Consider the following 15,631-nt stretch of genomic DNA (forward strand, 5'->3'; position numbering starts at 1 on the left):
CTTACAATGTTAAATGCACCCCCACGCCACCCCCCCACTATAAACGTGAACCCGAAGCAGGGCGAGCACAGCGGTACGCGTCCTCCGACCTTTTCATACCCCCACTATCCACGTTGGCGTGGAGCTGAGAATAGAAAGTGTGGCGAGCCACCGAGCCCGAAGCGTGGCGAGCGCATCGAGCCCCACGAGGGCACGCGGATACCTTCACAGGTATCGGAGTCCCCTCGCAGCCTTCACAGGTATCCGCGTCCCCTCGCGGGGCTCGCTGCGCTCGCCACGCTTCGGGCTCGGTGGCTCGCTGCGCTACCCACACTTTCTATTCTCAACACCACGCCGACGTGGATAGTGGACGCTCGCCACGCTTCGGGTTCACGTTTATAGTGGGGGGGTGGCAGGGGGGTGCATTTAACATTGTAAGCACCCATTAGGGTGCTTATACAATGTTGCATCGCATCGCATTGCATGCCATATACAATGTCATACAATTTTAAAATTGTATGGCATTGTACAATATCGCGCGATATTGCGTTGCGTCGCATCGCATACCATCGTATGCCTTATGGTATGCGATGCGATGGGCGCCGCCAAAATACACAAGTACCTCACTTTCTTTTTCACACTTTCCCATCTTTCTGACCTGTGGCCAAAATTGCTTGGTCACCATGTCATGCAGCCCACCAAGAACCTTTGCATTCTGGTGGACTTTTTGCAATAGAGAACACCTATCATTGAGTATCAATGCCTATTTCCCTATAGATTGTAAGCTTGCAAGCAGGGCCCTCCTTCCTTTTTAACTATCTTCAAATACACAGTGTCTTGTGCTAATGTTTCCAATTGTAAGGGGCAGCAGAATTTTCTGCGCTATATAAGAAACTGTTAATAAATAAGTAATAAATAATAATTAAGATATATCTCACCCCTGGAGATATGATGGACTGTGCACTACCTGGACCTGGAACTGGACCTGTACATATGTTTTTACTCTGGAAGACCAATTTTAGATCAATCTGAAATGATCAAAATCGATTAAAATTAACCATTAGTAAATGGACACTGGCAAACTTTATACAGTATATACTGTATTTTTTTGACACAATCATATTTTTGATTTGCAAGACTGGCCTTGAAGCCTACAGTACATCTCCTTTGGTCCCAAGCTGATAAACTTGTAACCATTGTATGTTATTGACCAAATCAGGGCTCTTTCTACATTGGTTAAATAAACACTTGCCATGACTTTCAAGTGCACGCATCTCACTAAAATCATCCTTCGGTTCCCTCAAGGTGCTTGCCCCCACCCCCTACAGCATCTTCTGCCTTGATGGGTGGCTATGACAGTGGTAACTTGTCTTCACACACTGATTGAGCATTTAAACCCCAAGGATTGGAAGGCAGCCAGGACCAAGTGTGTATATTAGTAACTTGATTTTGCCTCAAATTGATCTGAGGTCTTATTTTTAACTGGGGAAAGGAGTTGAAGGGCATGAATTTTAATGAGGGGTAAAGATGTAGGGAAAGTTTTTCAATGAGGGGGTCTTGAGATTATAGGTATACAATTTAATGGTATGAGGGAGTTTACATCTGGTCCATGATTTTAAATGAGTTAAGGAGGATACATGTTAAGGTTTATTGTTAAGCTGAGGGCTCAGAGTTTCAGATCCAGTCCTTTTTTTTTTTTCATAGAAGGGGTATATTTGATGAGAGTTTTGGTCTAATCTGGGGTCTAAAGGGTAAATTTACTAAAGCTTCTAAACATCAAAAAGGTGATGTTGCCCATAGCAACCAATCAGATTTTCTGCAATGCAAACAAAAATGATAGACCGAATTGCGGCGGCAATCCCTCCATCATAGTGTATAGCGGAACAGCGACTGTAAAGCCACACTTTATAAAATTAACTCCACTCCAACGTGGTATGAAGAGGTCAGGAGGACGCGTAATGCGTACGCTTGCCACACTTCGGGCTGACGTGGATAGTGGGGGTTTGAAATGGAGGCATTTGCCAGAATTTGACATGGAGCATTTGCCAGAATTTGACATGGAGCATTGGCAAATGCATCCCTTTTTTGTGCACAAGACGCACATGCACCACACCCTGTAACCCGCACCACACCCTGTAACCCTGTCCGTCTCACTGAAGCGGAGACGAGCTGGGTTTACGTCCACATCCGCAGAGTGTCTGGGATGCTCGTGTATATGAGCTCGTGTATATGACGCTCATGCGTTTAACTAACATGGAGCGCCTCTCTGCCAGCGTCCGACAGGGTTAGAGAACTGGCGGTTCCCGGCGCTGTATGTGAAGCGCGTCTTCCGATGCTGTTCCGGCGTCTGCGATGCTGCCTTACTACGACTACCCTGGCTGACGCTGACTACGTAGCTCTGACTATGCCAACTATGTTGCGTCCACGGTGCTGTGATAATACACAAGTACCGAATTATTTACTATAGATTTTACTAAATACATTTAATTGCCACACATCCATTTTATGTTGTAGTTTTCTGGTAGATAAGCTAAGCCTCCCCCCCCCCCCCCCGATTTGGAATTACCTGCCAACCCCTGTGGTATTTATGTACCCATATAGATTGAGTTTGTATACATCACAGTTTTTTAAATGGTCATATTTGCTAAGTATTCCATAGCAACCATTGTTCTTGCGTTTTCCCACAGCTAATCACTTAATACAGTTGTAAACCCCACTGCTTATTGCTGGGAGGTCAGGTCTCTATAGCAGCTACTCACCTTTCCCCATGCTTTGCTGTTAAACAGCACTTATCACTAACTTGTTAAGTAAACCAGCCTTGTGATAAACAGCTAGATGAGATAGCTGTCCAAGCCCACACTTTAGTACGATGACAAAAGTAATGGAATGTCGACAGTTTGTATTATCTTTATGATATTCTTCTTAGTTTGTTGCAGTTCTTGTTGTACAGTAGATAAAACTTATGACTATATTTGCATTTGCAATGTATATTTGAAATATTGTAATTTAGTGCTTTTTGAACCTGATCCTCAGGACCTTAATCAGTCCACATTTTACGCAACCGACCTTTTCATACCCCCACTATCCCCGTCAGCATGGAGTTGATTATATATAGTGTGGCGAGTGCAGCGAGGCAAGCGGACGTGTATTATGTTACATGTATTACGCGTCCGCTCCCCAACGCTTTGGGCTCTGTGGCTCGCTGCGCTCGCCACACTATATATAATCAACTCCACGCCGATGTGGATAGTGGGGGTATGAAAAGGCCGGTCGGAGGCATACCGCTGCGCTCGCCACGCTTCGGGATGAAGTGGATAGTGGGGTGTGTGTGTGTCGGGGGGGGGGGGGTGTCAAAAATAAATGACATTATATAGTATGTAATTTTACCATTAAGTGACATTATTCTAGGTTCCATCAGAACCGACATCTCATCGCATCGCATGCCATACAATAATGGCATGCGATGCGATTTTTAATCGCATCCTATCTTTTTAAGGGATTCACTGACACAGAGCAGTGAATACATTAGATAGGAAAATCGTGAATAGCCCTCTACGCAAATGGAGTAGTGGGCGCCGTGATAATACACAAGTACCGGTGAAACTAATTACTCCTGTTTGGGGTTCTGTGAGAAGATCTGGGACATCTGAGCTGTTTAGGACCCTAAGGAACAGTTTGAGAACTTATAGAGTAATGTAATCTACACTTTTTCTTTATAAAAAATATGTATCCTATTTTGAAATATATCCACATGTGGTTGGTGTACACATAGCTGACTTTTCATAGACTGTCATATTGTAAAATGTACTACATTGCTCTTTAGAAATATAGTTTGATAAGTTCTTTAGAAATAAATGTAAATCAAAGGACCTGACTGATAGAAAATACTACACTACTATTTTTATTCATAAAAGAAGGTCAATGTGACATAACAATGCTGTTGATTTAAGAGCATATTGTCCCTCAGTACAACTATAATGTATTTGTAGAGCAGCCACACCTTGGCAAAATACTGCAATGTTATGGTTGAGTAAGCTCCTATGTAAGCAACAGTGTTTAAATTGGGTTGTTAGGTTTACTGGCCAGTAGTTTGCAGTATGCCAGTTCAGCTGATGCACTTAGGAACGGGACTATAGTGCTTGTATCCCACAGACTACTTCAGACATAACTTATGTTTAGTGGAGATGTCCAAACTTCCGGAGTCAAACAAGGTATGTTTACTCTATTTTGAACACTTATATAACTGTCATACTTATTTGATACAAATCTTTAAATCCCTTTGGATGCTAAGGCAATTATTTCCAATCTGTATGTTGTTACTGGTGAAGCAGAAACTTGTTGACAACTGCACATATCCATCCTATATTTAAACTTAGTAAGAAACAGTATATTTAATCTTTATAATAAATGTAAAGTGTGTTTGCCTAGGTGCAGTATTACATTACCCACAGGCTATATCACTATAAGAGTTCTGATTACTGCTCTACCCCTTGGCTGTAGAAGCAACAGTACACACTTCAAGTATTATCACTTCAAGTATTATCACATGTATCAGTCATCTCGAATGGTACTTACAAAACTCATTTGACTTTTTGGTTTTTAACCCCAAAACTTTTGCATTTAGATAAATATCACATTTGGATGTATGATGTTCAACATCCAGCATTCTTGCAGCTCTATAAACTGTATCATATCAGTTGCCTGTGATGAGAATTTGGGTATCAAAGGCCAAAGCAAAGCACCTCATTTATATGATAATTACATATAAGCAGTGGCTACTGATTCACGATTCAAGTTATTTGGTCCTTTGGGACTTGTATGTTTACCAGGCAGCAAGCATGTGATTATGTTGTGCTAATTAGTTTCCAGGTGACTGGAAAAATGTGCCCACATTCAATAATTGTATACTCCATAGGTCCCTTTCTTAGTAACAAAGTTAATTCTAATTGAATAACTAATCCTCATTGAGCCAAGTGAATGTGATTATGTATAAAACACTGCTTTCTGCTTGGTAACAAGACAAATTGTTTAACCCTCTACTGGCAGTTGCTAAGTGTGAAACTAATTGCACACATGTGTGTCTATCTACTGTATGTGTGTGTATTTATGTGGATATATTTATGTGTATACATTAAGTGAGCCAGAGCTGTTGGATCTAATCCTAGCTAATACCCTACTGCAGGGTTTCCCAAACTGTGCGCCTAGGCTCCCTGGGGTGCCTCGGAGCACTGACAGGGGTGCCTTGGTTTGGTGGTCCATAACCGATTGAAATTATTTATGGTCAATGTATTAGACAAAATCAGTGCTTGTGGCTTCCAGTTTTAAAATATGTGGATAAATAGAAGGGAATCTACATAGCTGGACCTAAGAATGACATATAAGCATAACATATTTAATTTAATATTGTTTTCTGAAATTCTCGGTAGCAAACTTTGCACCTAGGGGTGCCGTGACAAATATTCTGATAATCTAGGGTGCCGTGATGCAAAAAAGTTTGGGAACCACTGCCCTACTGTATTGTTCTATGTATTGTATTGCAGCTGAGAACAATTGATGATCATAAGCCTTGGTGAGCCATGGCTCTCCAGAGAAGGCTAGTTGAAGAAGGCTCTGTCTGTCTGTCTTAAAATGTATTAGCACATGTGCTGAGTTTGGAATTTAGAGAAAGAAAACTCAAGGATGCTATATGTGGCCTCAGAATAACTCACTCAAGTGTGCACATAATCAGGTTTTGCAGATTGGCTGATATTGTACAGATGTGCCCCTTGCTGTCACCTGCGCTGCAGTAATTTATTTTGATACAACATGGTGTGCTTGGTTACTAAAATCTACACAGGATGATGGTTGACTGGAGCAGGCCAATTCATTGTCACTAGTCACACTGTATACAGAAAAGAAAAGAATAAAAAACATGCCATTCTATCATGCTGAAATGAGGATAAATGCTGCCCTCTGGATAGAGGAGCTTTATGAATTCTGATCATGCAATCATTCTGGCATGACTTATGGTTTTCCAGATGGGGACAGAAGCCAGCCTTGTATGTATGAAATAAGAATTATTAGTGAGCTCGCTTTATAGCTGGATTCAGAGTTGGGAAAGGAGAATTCTGAATAAAAAAAAATAATCAAACACATAACATAATTCAATAAACAACACAAACAACCTCTAATTACTGTCATTACGAATAAAATACAACTTTATTTAGTACATGCACAGAGACAGGCTATAGCAGCATGTCATAAACAAAGAGGAGGACTTTTGTTTTTATACAAATGTGGTTCTCAGAAATAAAATGTGCATTCAGCAAAGTCCCTTTTCCTGCTCGATCATCCTAATTGCTATCTAATAACAGCGGCTTAAAAGGTGACCTCACACTGTCTCCAATAAAAGGAGAGGGAACTGCAGGAGAAAAATGCATGTAAGAATTGGGTGTTAAAAAAGGACACGTACAACAAAGACTGTCATTTAAGCAATAATGGAAACACAGAAATATAAAAACTCAGTTCCCGCTGTTCTTCTGTTGTATGTGTCCAGATAATCTTGCCGTGAGCTACAGTCAGAAAGGTCACGATTCTCTGTAAGAACTGGGAAACAATGGTTTCAGAGCAATAAGAAAGTTTTAGTATTACTGTGTTCTTAGCATCTGCCTTACACAAGTGTGCTTTGTTAAGACAGTACTGTTGCAGAAGACAAATGCAAACGGTGGATGCAGTAGAGTGAAAATAATAACAGAACTAGCGATTTTTCTGGACAGTGGCCTAAACTTATATCTGGTGACAGGAGATGGATTTTATTGTACTGGTTATGTTTTAAGGGGGGTATTTGACAAAGCTTGGAGAGAGAGATAAAATTGTGAGAAATAAGTACCAACCAATCATCTTCTGTCATTTTTAGAAACCAACCTATAACATTTTAGATAGAAGCTAATTGGTTAGCACTTTATCTCTCACAATGTTATCTTTCTCAGCTTTAATAAATACTCCCCTTGCATTGAACGATTAATGAGAATGCGCTCTGCTTGATACTTTGTAATAGAAATCCATTGATTTTCCTAAAGCAGCCCGTAAAGAGATTATCTTTAGATATAGACTTCATAACTCATATAAGTCATATTAATCACAGCTTAACCATCCATTTTAATCTTTTTATAATGAGCAAAGTAAAAAGCTTTATTTTCTATTTTCAATATGGGCATGCAATCTCCTTAACAGAAGGCGGCACATATATAAAGGGTTATCACTTATTGCCATAGGTTACACAAAAGTTTTTGGTATACTCCAGTGGTTCTCATCCTCGGTCCTGAAGTACCCCCAACAGTTCACGTTTTTCAGGTCTTAATGATGGCATCTGTGCACCTGCCGGGTGATCTGGAAAACATGCACTGTTGGGGGTACTTGAGGACCAAGGTTGAGAACCATTGTTGTACGCCGTTTTCCAAAACGGCCCGCACATATGTTTTCCCATTGGTTAAGTTGTAAATATATTGTTTATGCCAGCACTCTGCACCTTTCAAAACCTATGCAGATCCTTTTTTTCCCCTGGTCTACTTTGGTGCTTCTAGCACAGTCTGATATTGAGATACAGACCTATCTGTGTTAGAAACACCACAGAAGTGCAACACTCCAGGTAGGAAAGAGGGAGTTGATTGATTTTGAAAGGTGCAGGATGCCGGAATGAACACTATAAATACAAACCTCCCAACATGATCCATTTTAGGAGGGACACAATGCTCTGTTTTCTGAATTCCTTCTTAATGTATGACTGCTGTCACTTGTTTAACATGGGGTAATTGAAAAGTAGGGTGTTACCATCACCTGTGTTGAAATCATATACAGGTTAAGTATCCCGTATCCGAATATCCGTTATCCGAATTATTCCAAAAACCATACATTCCAGAAAGTGAACAAAAACATTTTTTTTTTGCTAAAAACTTACTGGGGACATTTGTAACAGCACTATTTAGGGAATGATATGTAATTGACATTATATATGTCCAAGACAATGATTGCTTGGCATTTAAATTCAGTGCCTGAGATTGTACACAAACTTTGTTTCATGTTTTGAAACCTTGTTTCATGCACAAATAAAATATATATGTGTTTTATTTCAAGTGTTTGATGTATATGTACAACATAAATGCAAGATACCTCACGATATATCATTGAAATGTTAAAATATTCCGAAATACGGAATAATCCATTATCCAAAATTCTCCTGGTCCCGAGCATTTTGGATAAGGGATACTCAACCTGTATTAACTGGGAAGTCCAGGAACAGAGCATAATGTCCCTCCTGGAGAGGGTCATGTTGGAAGGTATGTAAATCTACAGCATTGGTTTTATAATCTACTTCCCTTATTTGTACAGAAATGTGTAGTTACAGTATACATCTTGAATGTTATATTACAAAGTAATATTTTGAAGTTGTCCAAGATTATTAATTATGTAGTAGATGGAAAAATAGTCATGATCCACAGTTGAATGCTTAAGTGCCTTGAATAAATGGGTGACTCTGGTATTGGAACTACAGGCAATGCCACAGAGTTGTGTGTACTGCAATGCCAGTACACATAGCTCTGAGGAGGGTGGCATGCATGTTCAGAAGAAGCCCAGGAGATCATAAAGGCCCATAACAAATATTTTGCTATGGAGAGCTGCCATGCATTGTCCCAACCTTGGGTGGCTAAAAGAGAAATGTAATAAAACCACTGTACTTGCATTCCTAAGTTTCTTTATAATTTATTGCGGTTTTCAAACAAGCTTCATCTGAGATTACTGAGCCAAATGGTGTGCTTGTTTTAGTTATATTTTAATATTTTATAACTGCCCTTATTTGTGAAGTCGATTGTCAGTAAAATCGAATATATTATTTTAGACACTATCCTGTTGAATATAAATATTTTTGCGGACACGAGATGACAGTAGAATAAAAGGGTGAAGAAACGGTACTTATGTAGTAACTGGGCTGCCGATTTTGAAATCGGGTCCATCGCATCGCATCGCACCCGACCATATCGCATGCGATGCGATGCGATGCAATGCGATGCGATGGACCCGATTTTTCCATAGGATTCAATGTTAAAATGGACTGAGTCCATTTCAACATGGAATTCAATGGGAAAAGGGGTCCTTTTCATACCCCTACTATCCAAGTGGGCATGGAGTTGGATATAAACCTGTGGCGAGCGTAGCGAGCCACCGAGCCCGAAGCGTGGCGAGCGTAGCGAGCCCCGCGAGGGGACACAGAATACCGTCCCCTCGCGGGGGCTCGCTTCGCTCGCCACGCTTCGGGCTCGGTGGCTCGCTACGCTCGCCACAGGTTTATATCCAACTCCATGCCCACTTGGATAGTAGGGGTATGAAAAGGACCCCTTTTTCCCATTGAATTCCATGTTAAAATGGACTCAGTCCATTTTAACATTGAATCCTATGGAAAAATCGGGTCATCGCATCGCATCGCATCTGATTGTATGCCTTAACTTAAGGCATACAATCAAAAAATCGGCAGCCCAGATACTACATAAGTACCGAAGAAACAACTTGAAATATGTCTGTGGAATATATATGGTGAACAGTGCATATGCAGAGAAGCTCCCTCGTTTAGGGCACGCATTGCTGACTTCATTTTAAAATACTGAAAGGTATTAGGGTGCTAACATCATACTTCCAGTTTAGTAGAATCAGGAACAGCTGATGTGGATACATCCTAATGGGGGCTTAGCAACACCCTCAAGAGTATGCCTAATAAATTTGAAATGTTAGACTGTCACTTACCATCTTTACTCCCTGCCAACTCTCATCATTGATTCAAACACCAGCAGCACATGCTAGGCAGAACAGAAGTGAATGGAATTTACCATATGACACAAAAGTATTTGGGGTAAAGACTTTAAACTGGAACTGTATAGACTAATTTGATATAGGCAATGCTTACTAATGGCTAGTGGATGTGATAAAGGAGTTAATTACGCATACTGATTCCAATCCAGAATAGGTTTTATTAAGTATAATGGGATACACATGATAGACAAGCAGCAGTCAGTACGATAACATATCAGTCATTTTTGAGCTAAGTACTGTAGAGCCATACAGCACTGTGGTGCTACAATTACACAGATATAAACTTTCAGACAGTTAAGAGACAGCTTGTAGTAATTAACCATTTAACTACATACTGTATCAATACCCCCTTATTTAGAAAAGATGTCTATTGACATAAATATCTTACAACTTTCTTGAAATCTCCTGCAACAAACTTTAAGTAATAACAACACATAATTAATCCTCATATTTCAGCACACATTTTTTATGAAATGAACTCAGTGCTTGATATGTACAGTAACTCTAAAGGAGCTTATACCTGCAGTGATCCCCACAGCCACCAATATCGGTGGCTGCATGGACCAAGGGGGGTGCCAGCATCGGCAAGGGTACACTCGCACAGCCCCCCTAAAGGATTCTATCTATAGTAAAAATAGACTTTGCCTGCACAGTCTGTTTTTACTTGTGATACAGGGCCATGCAACTGCAATTTTGGCTAACTTTCCTTAAGATTTTGACTATATAGTTAAACGTGTACTGTGTGTGCCTCTTTAGTGAATAGTTTCCTTGCTCATTATATAGTTCACAGTAATTAACTTACACTTGACAAGTTCTCAAATATAATTGTTTGATGCTTTGATCTGCTGTGGTGCTTCATGCTAGTAGATAACTGTGTAGCATAAAATGTTGAGAGCTCTTTACGTGCGCTACAAAAAATGTAAACCCTAAAGTACTTTAAATCCAAAGTGCCTCTTGTTGTTTTTGTAAAAGCCATATAGTCTGCCTCTGTTTCTAACTTCACCAGCGTATCCCTGTGTCTGTTATTTCAACTGTCTGTCATCTTTGTTTGCTCTCCAATCTGCATTGAAGAATATTTCAAGTTTTAACAAACTAGTACCCTTTAGATATTTCAAGATCTTCTAAACTGCCAACCAATGCGGTTTTCCAGGATTCAGTGAAAATTGCCTAACATGGTTCACAATACATTTTACATTTTGATATAAGATAGCTCTCATTTCCTATATGTCAGGTTCTGTAAGGGGAGCCATGATTCTAGTTGTTTTTTTATACTTCTTTCGAAAGGCGAATGCACTAGTTTAGCATCTGACATACCATATTTCATTAGAACATTTTCAGTATAGTTTTTTTTTTTGATGCTGATCATTCCAGTTTAGATTTTGAAAAATCTTTAAACCCAGCAGGGGATTTGATAGTCTTTGAATCTAATTTTTTCTCCTAAAAGTCACATTACATTTTCAATGTGACTTTCTTGACCAGCTAGTAGCAAATCATCCTCTTACAGGACCTAACTTTTCTTCTATCATTTTGTGGTATAAACCATGATCTTTGTGATATTTTAAAGTCCTTTTCTAGCAACACATTGTCTAGTCTGATGTACCAACATCTACCACTTTCTTTTGGAACCTATAATTTCTTAAGTAGGCATATTTTTTCTTTTGGGAACAGTTATGTCAAAGTGCACTCATGGCTCCATATAGACTTCTGAACAGCTAGTTCACCTTTAAAAAATGCTGACTCATATAGTGCATATATAGCAATTATCAAATTCTAGGGTACCATAACTTGCCTTTTAGTAAATCCCTTTGCAGCAATGCGAGCCAGGCAATTGATTCGTCTGTATCTAGCTTTCTATAGAAATTTATATTTTTAAATATTTTTTTTTTGGTCGTTAGGTCTGTTCACAATCATCCAAATCAAATTTTCATTTAAAGATGCCATTTCCTATTCTTCAGCAGACCTTCTTTTGGACCACTCATTGCTTAATGTTGTTTCTTCTAACTTTGACTCTGAGGGCGGTATTCAATTGTTTTCACCAGCAAAAACAAATCCATGTCTTGGATTTTGGATCCAAATTCCAATATGTCAACTGGGATTGGAACTCCTAGGCCTTCCAGGCTTGCATATACAGATGGAGCCGCTGATAGTTGGCGAGCCGGCGGATGGGATGCGCGAGCGGCTTCAGGGAGACTGACAGGGAGCTGGGGCAGAGCGGACAGTGAGGAGGGCTGCAGGGCTTCTGGGAGAATGGGGCACGCAAATGTCTTGTGTGCATGGCCCATTCTGGCAGAGACGGGAGGCTGGTCTGGGGTGGTCTCAGAAATTGGTATACAATTTTATAACCTGGGTCCTAAGCCTCTAGGCCCAATAGCAAATAGCACCCCTTGCACCCACTATAGTTATGCCCATGATCTCCAGTACTGACACGAAATCTAATCCTGATCACAGGTAAGCATTTTTTGTTCTTGGATACCTAATAAGCAATGGAAGAACTTCCTGTGCTACTTCTGCCACTACTGTATTTATATCCATAGTACATAAAAGGCCCCCATTCACTATGCGATTTTCGTCCGATTTCATCCGATTTCGGCCCTTTGGGCCGATAAATCGGGTGAAATCGGCCCAAAATCGCATGTGTTTGACATCTGATCTGATGCACGGTACCACGCGGCGTCGGAACTGCAGAACATAAGATATATCGGAATCTGAGCCGTCATGGGTGCTTTTTAGCACCCATGATGTTCAGATCCGATATATCTTTATATACAGCCCCCCTGTCTTACTAGCAGCGCACCCCCCGCATTGACGGCTCCCGGCGGAGGTAGTGCAGACGGGGACCGCAGGCGTCGCAGAGCAGAGACCGTCGGCGCGGCGGGAGAATAGGAAGAAATCCTATTCAAAAGACCGGGCGGCTGCTGATTGGCTGAGATCTCAGCCAATCAGCGGCCGCCCAGTCTTTTGAATAAGATTTCTTTCTATTCTCCCGCCGCGCCGACAGTCTCTGCTCTGCGACGCCTGCGGTCCCTGCCTGCACTACCTCCACCGGGAGCCGTCAATGCGGGGGGCGCTGCTAGTAAGACAGGGTGGCGCTGCGGGGGACACAGAGTTGGCAGTAACAGAGCCGGGCAGGAAAAGCTGTCAGCGCTGGAAAAAAGCCCATACAATGAATGGGCAGCCTGGGTTTACATGTGATAAATTGAGACGATTTATCACATGTAAAAAATGGCACATCAAGTGCCAATCTTATCAAGCTCAGGGGGAAGTCGGGGGCGACTTGTCCTCAGGACAAGTCGCCCTAGTGTATGGGGGCCTTTAGGTACTCCTGGTTGGTGTCTTTAGTTCTCTTTCTTCTCAGTTTGTGATTGTCTCGTGCAATTCCTGTCCTCATTTGTAATTTAACCTTTTAAAATATTAGCCTATGCAGTCACCTTAGCGTCTAAGAATCTTGGGTCCACATCTGTTCAGACTGGACATTCTTGTATTCTACCAGTACCTAAAGAAGATATTATAATTATATTTGGCAACCATCAAAATGTATGGCTTTTGCTGATTAGTAAGTAGCCATCATGCTTTGCCGCAATAGCTGTGATAAGTCAAAGGTACAGCTGGAGAAATCTGATTTCTCCATGGACTGCTTTTTAATACATTTTGCAGGAGCGGTAATAACCTCATTTTTTTCCTGGAAAAGGGGGTTATACATTTGCAATCTTTTCTAGTGGAACAAGATTTTTAGCTTTGTTATGTAGTATTGATTTGTGACAGCATTATGCTGCTCCTCAAGCGGAATTATATACAGGATGTGTGTCTACTAATCTGATAAGGTGATATCAATATGAACATCTGTCTGATTATATATGTGGTTCCCCATTCTCTGAATTTTCTGTCCATTCAATTTGGTCAAGTTATCTTTGCTAAAAGTACTTAAAACCCAATTTCCACTGAAAAGCCATGTGGTAGAGTACTCACAACACCTTTCAGATGATTAAAATGAAGTCCTGTTACATTTCTTAGTATACGGCTGTCTAAATCCTTGATCATTTATATATAATTTCCTCCTCTTTTATCAAAGTAAAACCATTATTATGATTAACGCTTATCTCTTCAATTTCTCAAACATTCACTTGTAGATAACTCCATTGCAAACCTCATTACACCTCTTGATTTATAACATATCTCAATCACAATAATAGATCCACAGTAAAATACTTAATCTTTAATAATTACTCATGGAATTTAGCACTAATAATTAAATAGAATCTAAATTCCAAATGCCTGTTACTATTACTCTTGCCTTTTTTAATTTCTTTTTTTTTTAAATGTTTACAATATTTTCCTCTAGATCAAATACTGTCCACCATAAAAATGTAATACTCACATAGGAATGCACACCCTTATGAACACCTCCCAGCCGCTAGCAATACCAGCAAAAAATAAACTTTTGCTTTTTAGAACTGTATTTAATTAAAATGTTTTGCATTATTAATTGTACTAGACCAGTCTCCTATCACTACATACCTCCGTCATCCATATATGTTTTGACTTTATTTGCATGTACTTTTACACAGAGTAATTTAGAAGATTAAAAATGAAATAAACAGATGATGGTGTGATTGAGAGATGTTTTATATTGTAGCAAGTGCCAGTAGATGATGGTAGACACGTCTGATGGGCCGTGTTAGACACGCCCAATAGGTGGTGCTAGACACACCCCTTTGACAGTGCACCCCATAATAAAATGTTCTGCACACGCCTATGAATACTCATTACTTATCCCCCACCCTAACAACAACAACAAAAATAGGCACACTTTTCTGGTGAATAAAAAAAAAAAAAAAAAGGTTAACCCATTTTACTTTGTATCATCCTAATTTAAAAGCTCTTGCTTATTTTATTTTAGTGGTATAATTGATATTTAAAATTATATATATATATTTTAATAACAATCCATAATTCCAATTATGATTCGGTAAACTCTTTAACCATAATATGCTATTATATTTCTATTTTTGTAATTCCTAATCTTCTCATGCGGAAAGTAGAATAAAAGTATATTGCTAATAAAACTTAACTGAGAAACAAACTTCCTAACCAATCTTGTGCCACTAATAAGCATTTCTTCTTGCACAAAGTAGACACAAATAAGGGGAGAGTTGTATATCGTATGTTACGTAATATGCATACTATGCATCAGTTTTAAATATAGAGAAAATTATATAAACTTTTTGTACCCCTTCCCTTTCATGATTGTTTAACTTTTACTTTTTTTTTAATTTAATAGCTCAACCCCAAAAGGTTTACAGAGTCAACAAGTCAACATGGGAAAGGTCAAAAGGTTGAAATGAAAAAAGGTCGACACAGAAAAAGGTTGACATGAAGTTTTGGTACTCTTTACCTAGAAGGGCGCCCGTCGCGGGCATCGCGGGTACATTTATGTGCGGCCGCGACGCGACCGACGCGATGCCCGCGATTTTCCATTGAAACCAATGTTAAACTTTGAAATCGTGTCGGTCGCGTCGCGGCCGCACATAAATGTACCCGCGATGCCCGCGACGCGATGCTCCCGATTTCCCATAGGAATCAATGTTAAAAGGCGCGATGGACCCGATTTTACTGTTAAATGGCTCAATCCACCCGATTTGGCCATAGGAATCAATGTTAAATGGGCCACAGAGCCCATTAACCCTTAAATGCCCCACCAAATGTTTAACGCCACCCCACGATCCACGCCAACCCGAAGCGTGGCGAGCGCAGCGAGCCCGCGAGGGGCGGCGGTACGCGTCCTCCGACCTTTTCATGCCCTACTATCCACTAG

At 40.3% G+C, this 15,631-nt stretch overlaps 1 protein-coding gene across 1 annotated transcript in view; it reads left to right on the top strand.

Moving 5' to 3' along the window:
• The first annotated feature begins 4,110 nt into the window (after window positions 1-4,110).
• LOC146074345 (dynein axonemal heavy chain 3-like) overlaps window positions 4,111-15,631 on the top strand; it is a 1,013,923-nt gene continuing 1,002,402 nt past the window's right edge. Inside the window, 1 exon segment of the mRNA XM_083182299.1 lies at window positions 4,111-4,190. Coding sequence (XP_083038425.1) covers window positions 4,164-4,190 — 27 coding nt within the window. The 5' untranslated portion in view covers window positions 4,111-4,163.

This window comes from Crinia signifera, chromosome 4 (assembly GCF_055691185.1).
Source record: "Crinia signifera chromosome 4, ASM5569118v1, whole genome shotgun sequence".
In the NCBI taxonomy this organism is placed as follows: Eukaryota; Metazoa; Chordata; class Amphibia; order Anura; family Myobatrachidae; genus Crinia; species Crinia signifera.